This window comes from Leucoraja erinacea, chromosome 36 (genome assembly GCF_028641065.1).
Source record: "Leucoraja erinacea ecotype New England chromosome 36, Leri_hhj_1, whole genome shotgun sequence".
NCBI lineage: Eukaryota > Metazoa > Chordata > Chondrichthyes > Rajiformes > Rajidae > Leucoraja > Leucoraja erinaceus.
The window spans coordinates 7,237,870-7,251,526 of record NC_073412.1 but is presented as its reverse complement, the minus strand read 5'-3'; the positions used below and the strand labels follow the sequence as shown (position 1 = coordinate 7,251,526).

Genomic DNA, 13,657 nt, shown 5'->3' with positions numbered 1-13,657 from the left:
GAGGAGTTAAAATGGTTAGCACCTGGAAGATCCAGTAGACATGGGCTAACCAAGTGTTTGGCACAATGATAATTGATTCTATGCTTGGTCTTACCCATCGGGACCACCGGATGCAGTAGATGAAGCCTTTGGACTAGTCTTGATATGGAAACTTGCAATATCAGCAATCTTTCTCTGAATGCTAAAATTGAAAACCATAGAATAACCTTTTCCTGTTTGTTTGGAAACTGGATTTGGTTCTTGCCCCCTCTTTGACCCGCAGGGAAGATTACACGACAATCGCGGGGGTTGGAGAGCGGACCGGTCACAAGTAACCCGTCACTGAGTGAGGCATGTTTGATGGGCAAATCCACTTCCTCTGCCTGGTAACGTTAAGGATTGATTAAAAGTCAAAACCACAGACAAATAAATCCTGTGTCCCTGTGTTTTCTTAACCTGCACAGAGTGTAGCCTGGTGGAAGGAGATGATCACGTCGAAGTGAACGGAGAAATCTTCCAGAAGCCTTTTGTTGAGAAACCTGTGAGTGCAGAAGACCACAATGTGTACATTTACTACCCTGTGTCGGCAGGGGGAGGGAGCCAGAGGCTGTTCCGCAAGGTATGACATTCACAGCCTTGCTTGTTATAATGAGTCATTTGTAAAAGTACACAAGGCCATTTGGCCCATCATGCTTGTGTTGAGAGTTCTCCAATTAGCTCAATTTCCCTGCTTATTTTCCTTTTACCCAGAAATATTAAACCAGTTCCATTTTTTTTTTTTTTTAAAGTTGCTTTTGAATCTGCTTTTCAGACAGAATATCCAGATACAAAATAATTATCTTTTCTTCTTTTACAACAGCTAACTTCCTCCCAGGTTTCTCCATTTATAAAAAAAAAAAAGAATAATTGCATCATTTTATTTTCTGTGGGTGCCATTCTGGTTCAGTTAATGCATATTTTCCCCTCAAATGTAGTTCACAGATATCTATTATGACAAATCCTCCTATTCTTCCCAACTAGATAAATGGAGAGTATTTACATAACAAAGTCAAACTTTTTAAAGTATGCCTAATCTTGCCGTATTTAAAATCTTATTAGTATTTCCTGCTCGGGACCTCCCGATCTCTCTAGTATTTCCTCTGTTAAAATGAACAACAAAATAACTGAAGTACAACCTCTTCTCATGTCGAGTCCAAAAAAAAGTTTATTGGTTTTATGTAGTGGCAATGGAACAATGAAATTTGTATTTGTTGCTGCTTTCCAGGCCCAGCAAGTCCCTTGTACCTTCTGATTCAGATATCACTAGAACACATGGGCCTGTTAATGTATGAGGGAACTGCAGATGCTGGTTTAAACCAAAGATAGACACAAAAAGCTGGAGTAACTCAGCGGGACAGGCAACATCTCTGGAGAGAAGAATGGATGACGTTTCGGGTCGAGGCCCTTCTTCAGAATCAAGAAGGGTCTCGGCCCGAAACGTCACCCATTCCTTCTCTCAAGAGATGCTGCCTGTCCCACTGTGTTTCTCCAGCTTATTGTGGCTATCTTCGGCCTGTTAATGTAATTTGATTTTTACCTTCTGATATCTACTTTTTAAGATTGGAAGCCGGAGCAGCGTCTACTCTCCTGAAAGTACCGTGCGTAAGACTGGTTCATACATCTACGAAGAGTTCATGCCAACAGATGGAACAGATGTAAAGGTGCTGTGCGCACTTCAGTAAGCTGTTATACCTTACTGCTTAGGGGAAAAGCATACAGGAGTTCTTTTAATTTTATCCCTGCCTGCGATTTCAAAAAAATAATAAATACCATTATTCTCAGATGTACAACTTATAGCCCTGTCCCACGGTGCGAGTTCATTCCAAGAGCTCTCCCGAGTTTAAAAAAAATCAAACTCTTGGTAAGCACAGAGAATGAACGTAGCGGGTATGTCGGAGCTCGGGGACGTCTCTTAGCGGCTCGTTACGCTAACGGCAGGCACTCGGGAAGACTCGCTAACGGCAGGTAAGCACGGGAAGACTCATGAAGATTTTTCAACATGATGAAAAATGTCCACGAGAGCCCCGAGTACTGACGAGTAGCCATTACCGTAAATCTCCGAGTTCGAATCCGGGCAAACTCAGGCGAGCTCTTGGAATGAACTCGTACTGTGGGACGGGGCTTTTAGTCAGAATCCGGTAACTCCACTTAAGGTTTAGTGCCTGCTGATGGCTCTGATAGCATCATGAGTAGAGAGTGACGCAAAATGCTGGTGTTACTCAGCGGGACAGGCTTCAGAGACCCTTCTTCAGAGAAGGGTCTCGACTCGATACGTCACCCATTCATTCTCTCCAGAGATGCTGCCTGTCCCGCTGAGTTACTGCAGCATTTTGTGCCTACAATTTAAACCAGCATCTGCGGTTCCTTCCTACACATAGAGAGTGCTCTGGTTGCTCCGTTCAAAGTGTGCACTGTGAACTTGGGCAGGTCAGTGATGAAGACTGGGTCTACCTCCATAGTGTGGAAACTAGGGCCGTCCCCATGAGGTGGGGGAGAGATGTATCTCACAATCGAACATAAAGTACTGGAGGAACTCCGCAGGTTAGGCAGCATTTCTGGAGAACATAGATAAGTGACGTTTCGGGTCGGGATACTTCTTCAGAGATTGCTGCCTGACCCGCAGAGTTACTTTTTTTTTGTGTAAACCACCATCTGCAGTTCCATTTTCTACTTGTATATCTCAATATTTGGGTGAGGTCATTGTGAGGTGAGAGCAAAGTTCTCTGTTGTAGGGGTGGATGTGGACACTATCTTTCAACATGATCATAGAACCATGAATCCTAAATGTTTGTAGTAAATGCTGAAGCAAAGCAAGAATTTCATTGTCCTATCAGGGACACATGACAATAAACTCACATGAACTTGATTTCAAGATTTCTGTTCTTTGACCAATAAGTACACGCAATCAAGTAACAAAGTACAAGTTGCTGCTTTTCTTTGAAAAAACATTTGGCGTTAAGTGCTAAACGACATTCTGTTTCTTCACAGGAACTGCAGTGTGTGGTAGGATTACAACGCTCAGAATAGGTTGTGCTGTAGCTCCTCTGCAGTTGTGGAGAAATTCATAACCCATATACTGGATGAAAATCAAAAAAACTCCTGTTGCTGGATATATAAAATAAAAACTGAGAATGCTGGAAATGCTCAGCAGGTCAGGCAGCATCTGCGGGAAGAGAACTAGTCAATTGTTCAGTTTGGAGACCTTTTGTCAGAACTCCAATTTAAGGGTCTCCAACTTGTAATGTTGACTGTTTCTCCTCCCACAGATGTAGCCTGATATGAGTATTTTCAGTATTATCTGACTCCCAGCTGATAAGGTGAAGAAGGATCGCGGGTCATCTGGATTGTATCGTTTGTGGGCAGATGCAATGAACATAATGTCCTTTTCCTTGCAGGTATACACTGTCGGTCCGGACTATGCTCATGCTGAGGCTCGCAAATCGCCAGCCCTCGATGGAAAAGTGGAACGTGACAGTGAGGGCAAAGAGATTCGTTACCCTGTGATGTTAACAGCCATGGAAAAGCTAGTCGCCAGGAAAGTCTGTGTAGCTTTTAAGGTTAGTTAGGAAAGTTGTGGCAGGAAGCACCATAGGACGCAACAATATCATGCCATATGCAGTATATAAAGACCAATAATCCTCCATTAGATTGTTCAGAAATCCTTATTTGGCACCAGCTTCATCCATGAGTCTGGAATGTGAGCCATTGCTCCTGTGTACACTCAGAACGTGCAGCCAGAGCTGGGGTTGGGGTCTGCAACATCAGGAGTCGGGAACACTGATAGGGCAGAAGCTGCAGCCTGGGTCCACAGTATTAATAGGAATGAACTGCAGATGCTGGTTTATACCGAAGATGGAGTCGAAATGCTGGTGTAACTCAGTGGGTCGGGCAGCATCTCTGGAGAAAATGAATGGGCGATGTTTAGAGTCATAACCCTTCTTCAGACTGAAAGCAGAGGTGGGCAGAGGAGGTGAGAAATGGCCAGAACAAATCAGGGCCAGCAACAGATGTCCTCAGGAAGGGTGGAGCCCATAATGACCCAGCGTGTTTGTATATTTCCAGCACTGTTTAAGCCTATTGGGTTCTCTGGGGGGAAAATAAATCATATAACTGTATAACACGGGAATTAGTCGAGAGTCAAGAGTATTTAATTGCCATGTACAATGGGATAATAAAATGAATAGCTCTAATATCCACTGGAACAGAAAATTTGCTTTCTCAACATTGCCACTGTACCAAATATGCCAGTTTGCTAGAGTTTTACCATAAAGAGTATGTTTCAAAGCCTTGATTTGATGGTGTTGTGTGATGCTGGTTCAATTGTTGGTATTGCATGTTTTCCTATTTTGATCATTTTGTTACTGGTCTCTTATTTAGTCTTTCTTAAGAATACGTTTAGACTGGCTCATAAGGTCATAAGTTATAGCAGAATTAGGCCATTCGGCCCATCAAGTGTACTCTGCCATTCAATCATGGCTGATCTAGATCTCCCCCCTAACCACATTCTCCTGCCTTCTCCCCATAGCCTCTGACACCTGCACTAATCACGAATCTATCTATCTCTGCCGTAAAAATATCCGCTGACTTGGCCTCCACAGCCTTCCACCGATTCACCAACTCTGTGGTGATTATAGAAGTGCCGTATGATCCAGCTTCTCATTGCCATGAGGCAGCAGGTTGCATTGATTTGCATTAATGAGCCCATTTTGTTTTTCATAGCAAACTGTCTGTGGTTTTGATCTGTTGCGGGCCAATGGGCATTCCTATGTTTGCGACGTCAATGGATTCAGCTTTGTGAAAAATTCGATGAAATATTATGACGACTGCGCAAAAATCCTTGGGTAAGCATCAAATATTTTTGCTTGTATTGCACCAGTGCAAGGGTTTGCAAGTGAGAATAGCATTTAAGTTGAAGTGACCATTGTGTGAGGGTGGGGGGTTTAGTTACAGGCGGAAGTGGGACTAGATTGGAGAGGGTTATTTCAGAGGGCGCCCCTTGAGGACAAAGATGGACAGGCCAGGAGAGGGATGTCGTATCCAAGGAAGGCAATGGCTGGTTGCCCGCAGCAGCCTTGAGCTTGTCCGCATCGGACACCACTTAGAAGAAATAGAGCGCGGATTGGACTTTGAAAATAGTGCCGAAACTTGGAGCCTCTTGCGTGCAGGCTCAATAGACTATTCCTGTACCCTTGCTAATTGAGGATGTGGTTAGGTGAGCGATACTCTACTGGACTGTTTGTAAGAAAATAATTTCATTGTGTGTTTGCACTTTGAGCATTTGACAATAAAGACACCAATGGTGTCTTGGTCATTCACTCTTTGGGGAGGCCAGTATAGGCGAGTCTGTAGATGAACATGGTCTGAACAGAAGATGATGAGATATTCCTATCCTTGGAGGACAAGGTGCATTTTATGACAACAGTCCACTAGCTTCATAGTCATCATTACCAATAATAACCTTTTAATTTCAAATGTGTTTATTTAAATTTACCATGTCATGTGGGATTTAAATGGAATCAATAATTGTGCCTCGAGATACTGAACATAGAAAATAGGTGCAGGAGGAGGCTGTTTGGCCCTTCGAGCCTGCTAGTCCACTGGTGTACTGTAGAACGGTTCCAGCTAAGAGTTTAGCCTGTGTCTTCACTAGACCTCTATCAGAGCAACTTGCTGGTTTTCCATACTTACTTGCTGGTCCCTCTCCATAGTGGTTGGAATCGCATCTCTCACAGAAGATGGTGGTCGTGTTTGTTGGATATCGGTCATCCCAGACCCAGAGAATCAATGTAGGGGTTCTTCAGGGCAGGATCATGGCCTGATAAAGGGGGTTGCCTATTTTAGATAGAAGCATTGAGGATTAAGGGTCTTTGGTCTCTCTTCCCCATACTGATGCAATAACGTTTTTGAACATTTGCAAGATGGAGCTACCGATTGACAGAACAGGGTAGAAGTACTGTGCCTTTTATCACTTATTTGTACATTTGAAAAGTTGAGTCTAAATGGGAGTATGGAAGTACATATTTGTCCGGGGGAGGGTGGGTCAACATTTCTCTTGTTTTAAATACAGTATTTATATATTCGGTCTATGAAGCAATTGAATTTAGTTTGCTTTCCCCCCCCCCCCCCCCCAGTAACATAATTATGCGGGAGCTTGCCCCACAACTGCAGATACCATGGTCCATACCCACAGAGGCCGAAGATATTCCCATTGTTCCAACTACCTCGGGAACCATGTAAGTTGAAGCCCCGGCATTTGCGCATGTTCTGGTCTGGCCTACTTAACCATGTGAAACTGTGTGTAATATTGTTAACTACCTGGCATGAAAGACTACAGTTATGCAAGGAAGTTCGAGGAGCTGGTGTTCTGCTTGGGACGGGAGGTTCCAAGAGGTATTCAAAATCATTGTCTAAATAAGAGCAGGGAAACAAGAGATTGCAGATGCTCGATTTTTGAAATCTGAAATCTTCTGATCATCACCCACTCCTACTGGGTCCCATCTTTCCTCTCCACCCTCATTTCCCTCAGTCTACCATCCCTCCCTCTGTTTCTATATCTCACTCCTTTCTTACCAGATTCCACCATCTGTAGCCATTTTGTTTTCTCCACATCACCCCCAGTCCTTGTGGCTCTCTACCCATCTCTCTCCCATCTGCTGCATCTGCAATCAATCCCTCCTTGTATGGATCCAACTATCACTTGCCAGTTCTTGCTCCACCCCTTTCCTGCAGCTCTTCTTCCAACCATCTCTTTTCCACTCGAGCTTTGAAGGGTCCTGACGCCAAACGGTAGTCTTCATCCACAGATGCCCCCCTGAGTTCATTCAGAAGTTTAAAAAAAAAAAACTTGTTTCCAGCAGCAGAATGGTCAGAACAAGATATATCTGACATATATGTAAGTCTTTAATGCAAGGAAATTGTGGTGATCACAAATGCACTGTCTGAAAAGACATTGTAGAAGACTCGATCAGAAGAACTTGAGAAGTAGTGTTGTGGGGAAAGAACAGGCAGCAAGATTTACTGGTGAGCTAAGCAACGACACGGGCACAATGGGCTGATTGCCCCTTCAGATTCAGATTCAACTTTAATTGTCATCGTCAGTGTGCAATACAAAGACAACGAAATGCAGTGAGAGGAAAGTCGTGCGGTCATGGCAAACTCAATGTGCAAAGTCAATGCAGACAGCACCCAAGGTCAGGATCGAACCCAGGACTCTGGCATTGTGAGACAGTGGCTCTACCGGCTGCGCCACTGTGCCGCAACCACTACAGTCCTCTATCATTTATGTATGTTATTTTTTGTTGTGTTTTAGAGTCAGTCAGCATGGAATAGGCCCAGAATAATATATGGCCATAAGACTAGGGAGAACTGCCTTGCTCTTTTTCAAACTGGTTCTAAGTTTGTATATAATACAGAATTGACTACTTCTTAAAACAAATGTAATTGTTGGAGGCATTTTGAGTATTCCAACAATGATAGGCAATGTTTTGAGGTTGTGAGTTATGGTTCGGGTGATAGTCTGGCTCTTGCCTACTTGGAGTTGAGGTCCGAGTGTGGATATTTCAAGTTTCGGTGAATTTATAAACTGGGTTTTGCTCGGTTTATGGAGACATGAGTAACTGCAGATGCAGGTTTACAAAAAAAAAAAAAAAAGCACCTTTCTTCAGCGTGATTGGAGTAGTGGGGCGAAAGCTGGAAAATAAGTTAAGAAGCAGATGGGTGGATAAAGAATTGAGATAAAATGAGACAAAAGGGTGTTGGATAAGGAGACAGAGGAGTGAAATATAAAGCCAGAGGGTCATAGTCATAAACAGACCTTTCAGCCTAACCTGCCAATCAAGATGCCCCTTCTACACTAGTTCTGCTTGCCTGCATTTGGCCCATATCCTTTTAAACCTTTCCTATCAAATGTACCTGTTAAAATGTTTTTAATGTGCTTTGTTCAAAGCAAACTGATTGTGTTTTTGCAGGATGGAGCTACGCTGTGTAATAGCAATCATTCGCCATGGAGACCGAACTCCCAAACAGAAGATGAAGATGGAAGTCATGCACCCAAAGTTAGTGATCAGATTGACGAGGGTTTACTAGTGTTATGTGCGCCGGAGATGCAATGAAAGGCTTTGTTTGTGTGCTATCCAGTCAAATCGTACAAGACTTGAGTACAATCAAGGCAGGTACAAGTACACCAAGTAATACAAAGGGAAAAATACCAGAGGGCAGACTGTAGTACTGCAGCATTGTACTATTGCAGTTCCGGAGAAAGTGCTGGATCCGCAATGAGGAAAGTTGGGAGATCGTGACCACATCCTAGCTGAAGAGAACATTGTTCGGTAGTCTGATAACAGCAGGAAAGAAGCTGTTCCTAAATCTGGTGGTAGTTATTTTCAAGCTTCAGTATCTTCTCCCCGATGAGAGAGAGAGACGACAAGAGGGAATAACCAAGGTGAAAATTGTCCTTGGGTGTGCTGGCTTCTTGACTGAGGCAACGTGGTGTAGATGGAGTCAATGGTGGGGGGGAGGCTGCTTTGTGTGGATGGGGAGAGTAGCAGAAATGGAAGGTCATTCAGTGGGCACCATAGCTATCAATTTATTTGTGGTCATTTGGTGAAACTTGACATATTCAATTTCACGCTGTGGCCATGTGTGCACATTCATCTGGTAGCAACGTCATGGATTCAAGTCCTGCTCTCGAACAGCATCCAGGCTGATGCTCCCAGTGAATCGCTGGTGTGGGGGGAGGAGGAGGGAGGGTCCTGTCGTGTATGAGGTGCAGTTCTTTTCAAATGAGATGTTAAGCCTATGGTAGACAAAAGTGCTGGAGAAACTCAGCGGGTGAGGCAGCTTCTATTGAGCGAAGGAAATAGGCAACGTTTCGGCCCTACCATAACCCTTACTAATCTAGTATCCGTCAATCACCGCCTTAAAAATACCCAATGACGTCCTCCACTGCCATCTTACCCATTCAAACCTTATTGCGCTCCCTAGATTGCGGATATAGGGCTGCCACAAAGGAATATTGAGGCCCACCATAAATTAGAGGAGCAGCACCTCGTATTTCGCTTGGGCAGTTTACACCCCAGCGTTATGAACATTGACTTCTGCAATTTCAGCTTTCTCCTCCCAGTCCCAGCTCTCCCACAGCCCACTGTCTCTGCCTCTTCCTTTCTTCTTCTTCCCCCCCCCCCCCCCCCCCAACCCTCACATTAGTCTGAAGAAGGGTCTCAACCCAAAACTTCGCCCACTTCCTTTGCTCCATAGATGCTGCCTCACCCGCTGAGTTTCTCCAGCATTTTTGTCTACCTATTATAATCAAGTCAGTATCTTGACTGTTCTTTCACTGAGGATGGATATTAAACTCTTGGAGTACGGAGCAATGAGTTTTCAATGTGTCCTTGATAATGTTCTCCCTCAAAGTCAACATAGCTGAGAAAGTAATCATTTGGGGGAAGGTGGTCATACAAATGGACTATCATCTCTTGGGGACCTCAAAGCCCCAAATGACAAGTTCTAAAGTTCAAAAACAACCATTCTGTTCACCACATCCAAACTAGACAATGGGCACACATCCATAATTAATCTCATCTCCTGCCTATGGTCTGTAGCTCCTCTATGCCTGGGTGATTCGAGTGCTGTCAGCAATTTTGCTTCCATCACTCTCCCCAGCAGTACATTCTGCTGTCTGCCTCTCTCTGGGTGATAAAGATTCTCTCTCCAATCCTCTCTAAATTACTTGCACCTTACCCTAAATCTATATCTGATAGTTTTATCTACCTCTGATGTATAGTTTAGTTTATTGTCAGGCATAATGAGGGACCGTGAAAAGCTTTTGTTGCTTGCTAACCAGTCAGCGGAAAGGTTATACATGATTACAATCGAGCCGTCCACAATATACAGATACATGATGAAGGGAATAACGTCTAGTGAGGGGAAATGTTTCCCACCGTCTACGCTATTTATACTCGTCAGAATTTTTATATACCTCAATCAACCAGGGAAAGCAGACCTATAAACGTCATCATGTTTGTTGAATTTTCTTTAGACTTTGTGACTCCTTTGTCTTGTGTGACAGTGACCAGAAGTGTTGAATTGATGGTCTCTTGACTCTGAACTATTCCTGCACAAGGGTTTTTTTATGAAGATGTCCACAGATGGGTTTTGTTACTGACTAGCTAAAACAAAACTTGACACTATTTTCTAATGAACCTGCTGGCAGGAGGCTTAACCACGTGCATTGTGTTTACTCTGTTCTCCCGCGAAGAAGAAAGGCTTAATGCTGTCCTTGGCATGTCATTGGGAGGCCTCTGCGCTATCCCCAAGTGGCTTATAGTAATCACTGCTGATATAAAGTAAGAGACTTGTATTTCTATAGTATGGATGACGTGAACTCTAACCAGGGTGGGTATTTCTACAATAGGGGATATCAACTTAAAGTGAGAATGAGGAGATTTAAGAGTGACATTTTTCACTCGGAGGGTAGTCTGTATCTAGAATGAGCTGCCAAGGGAAGCTACAGAAATGCAATTATGCTTTTTAAAAGACATTTGGACAGATCTATGGACAGGAAGGGTTTAGAGGGCAATGGGCCAAATGCAGGCAAATGGGGCCAGCCCCGAATGCTAACTTGGTTGGCATGGACAGCGTGGGCTGAAGGACCTGTTTCCGTGCTGTACAGCTCAATGACTATCTTTCAAAACTTTAAAATGACACTTCTTCAATAGCACTGATAGGCAGCATGCTCACTGTTATAATGTAGGGAAACATGGCAGACAACCTTGCCTCGCTAACTCCTATAAACAGCAGGCTGATGGTGACCAGATAATATTTTAAGATTAAATATGGGCTAATGCACTGAAGAGAATTCTCCTGTTCTTCAAAACATTGCTGTCAGATGTTTATAAAATCTGCCTGAGACGGCAAGCAGAGCCTTGGTGTAATATTTCCAACAGCTCCCTCGGACGTCATTGCATTGCATTTTTGTTCTCCGGTCTCCGAACCTGAAATCTTCTGATTTAAAGCTGAGAGTGCTAGCCGAGTGCCATGATTCCACCTACACCATAATTGTCGATGCTCAATTATTTCTATTCCAAACTGAACTGACTCATGTAATGCATCCACAAGACATAGGAGCAGGATTAAGGCATTTATCTCATCGTTTCTTCGATCAGGGCTTTTTCCATTCAACCCCATTCTCGTGCCTTTTCCCCGTAAACTTTGACGCCCTTATCAGAACCTATCAATCTCCGCTTGGAAAATTCCCAATGTCTTGGCTTCCACATCGTCAAGTCTGTGCCAGTGAATTCCACAGATTCACCATGCCCATGCGAAAGAAAATGCCTCCTAATTTCCATTCTAAAGGTATGTCATATTGTTGAGGCAGTGCCCTATGGTCCTGGGCTCTCCCATTACTGGGAACATCCTTTGTACGCCCACTACATTGAAACCTTTCATTATCTGGTAGGTTTCAGGGAGATTTCCTCCCCCCCCCCCCCCCCCCCCCCCCCCCCCCCCCCCCCCCCCCCCAATCCTTCTAAACTCCAGCGAGTATAGGCTCAGAGACTGGTCGCTGCCATGGCAGTGGGCCTTTTAGGCCAAGATAAAACTATTTTTAAGAACTTGATATTCAAAGGCACCAGAGATGTGGTGATTCTTGTGAACTGTCTCAGAAGAAATCTGCTATTATTTTTACTTTACAACCATTGCACTCTTTCCCTTGTGTATAATTGTGCCACTACATCGAGGCGCAGGTGACGATAAATTAACTAGTGAATTTGAAGAGTAAGAGTGGGAGATGCGGTTTTGAGGGATATTGTGTATGGAAATGCCGGAACAAATGTGTGTAATGCCACTGTTCAATAAAGGAGGGAGACCGAGAGCAGGAAACAGATCCATAAATAGACACGAAATGCTGGAATAAATCAGCGGGACAGGCAGCATCTCTGGAGAGAAGGAATGGGCCATGAGCCTGATAGTAGGCAAATGCTGGAATCCACTATTAAGGAACTAACAGGACATTTAAAAATACAAACCCCATAAGACAATCAGAAGATTTAACATTATTTCATGAAAGGGGAATCAGGTTTGACCTATTTGCTATTTGCCTTTAGTTCACTAGTTAATTTATTGTCACCTGCACCTAGATGCACTTTGAAGGTAAAACAAACAGGGTGGATAAATGTGAACCAGGCACTAATGATATTTGGCTTTTCAGCGGCCATTTAATAAGGTGCCGAATGAAAGGTTGTACATGAGATAGGGTTACAATTTGATGTAGATGGGAGATGAGTAACTACAGGAAATAGAGAACTGGGATAAATGGGTCTTTTTTTGCACTGGTTTATCAGTAACGTGGGATGCCTCTGGAATCGATGCTCAATTATCCATAATCTGTTATTGATGCGGTGACCAAATCTAATCAATAAAAGACATTGGACAGATAAATGAATAGGGAGGGTTTAGAGGGCTATGGGCAAAATGCAGGCAAACATATTCCAACTTGGTTAACATGGACCGATGAGCATGTGTCTGTGTTGTGTGTGTGCTCTATGATGCTACAATAGAATAGGTTATCGCCAAACTTGCTGATGATGCAAAAATAGGTGGGTGAGCAAGTTGTGAAGAGAATGCATTTCGCAAGAGATAAGTGAGTGAGCAGAGAGTTGGCAACTGGAGTTTAAACCAGGACAATGTGACATTTTGCACTTTGGAAGGAAAATAGAAAAAGAAAGTTATGAATTGAATGGTGTAAGACTACAGAATGTGGTGCAAACATTTCTGGAGGATGTAATACATGAATCGGGAAGGGTTGGTATGCTGTAAACATAGAAATTTAGTGATGTCTTGTTCTTTATTGTAAAGCTTTCGAGTATAAAACTTTGTAACGAGTTTTGATGCAACTTCGCTGTGCATTTGTTGGTATCAATGGTGACAATTATGGTGTAGGTGGAATCGTGGCACTCGGCTAGCACTCTCACCTTTAAATCAGAAGATTTCAGGTTCGGAGACCGGAGAACAAAAATGCAATGCAATGACGTCCGAGGGAGTAATTTGTTTGAGAAGGAACTGCAGATGCTGGAAAATCGAAGGTAGACAAAAATGCTGGAGAAACTCAGCCGGTGAAGCAGCATCTATGGAGCGAAGGGAATAGGCAACGTTTCTGGCCGAAACCCTTCTTCATACTTGGAGTAATTTGTTTGGATGTGGTCTCCACACTTCGAAGGACATAGTTAGAGACAGAGAGATGATTCACTGGGTTAATTCCTTGGGATGCGGATTGATATATGAAGAGGTTGTGCCTAATTTGAATCCAACAGAATGAGGTGTGAGTTTATTGAACTGTGCTAGCTTCAGTGAGATTGATAGGGCTGGGAGGATATTTCCCCAGTGGGGATACCAAGAACAATCAGGAACAGTTTCAAAATAAGGATTGTCCAATTTAGTCTCTGATGTGGAGAAATTTCTTCATTGAAGATCGTGAATCCAGCTGGAATGCATTTTGCAGCAAGAATGGGAGAAACCTGGACACAAGAAACAGCTAGATGTCGTAACAAAAGCAGAAAATGCTAGTGTTACTCGGTCGGGCAAATTGTATGGTGAGGGGTACTAAATTAATGTCTCCTGAAATATTAACTTTGCCTGTCTCCAC

The 13,657-nt window shown here is 43.5% G+C and overlaps 1 protein-coding gene across 1 annotated transcript in view; it reads left to right on the top strand.

Moving 5' to 3' along the window:
- Nucleotides 1-13,657, top strand: part of ppip5k1a (diphosphoinositol pentakisphosphate kinase 1a) — a 149,172-nt gene that overhangs the window by 38,098 nt on the left and 97,417 nt on the right. Inside the window, exons 6-11 of the mRNA XM_055662793.1 lie at nucleotides 444-598; nucleotides 1,578-1,679; nucleotides 3,414-3,575; nucleotides 4,738-4,859; nucleotides 6,150-6,251; nucleotides 7,986-8,072. Of these exons, the coding sequence (XP_055518768.1) occupies nucleotides 444-598; nucleotides 1,578-1,679; nucleotides 3,414-3,575; nucleotides 4,738-4,859; nucleotides 6,150-6,251; nucleotides 7,986-8,072 (730 nt within the window). The remainder of the gene's footprint in view (nucleotides 1-443; nucleotides 599-1,577; nucleotides 1,680-3,413; nucleotides 3,576-4,737; nucleotides 4,860-6,149; nucleotides 6,252-7,985; nucleotides 8,073-13,657) is intronic.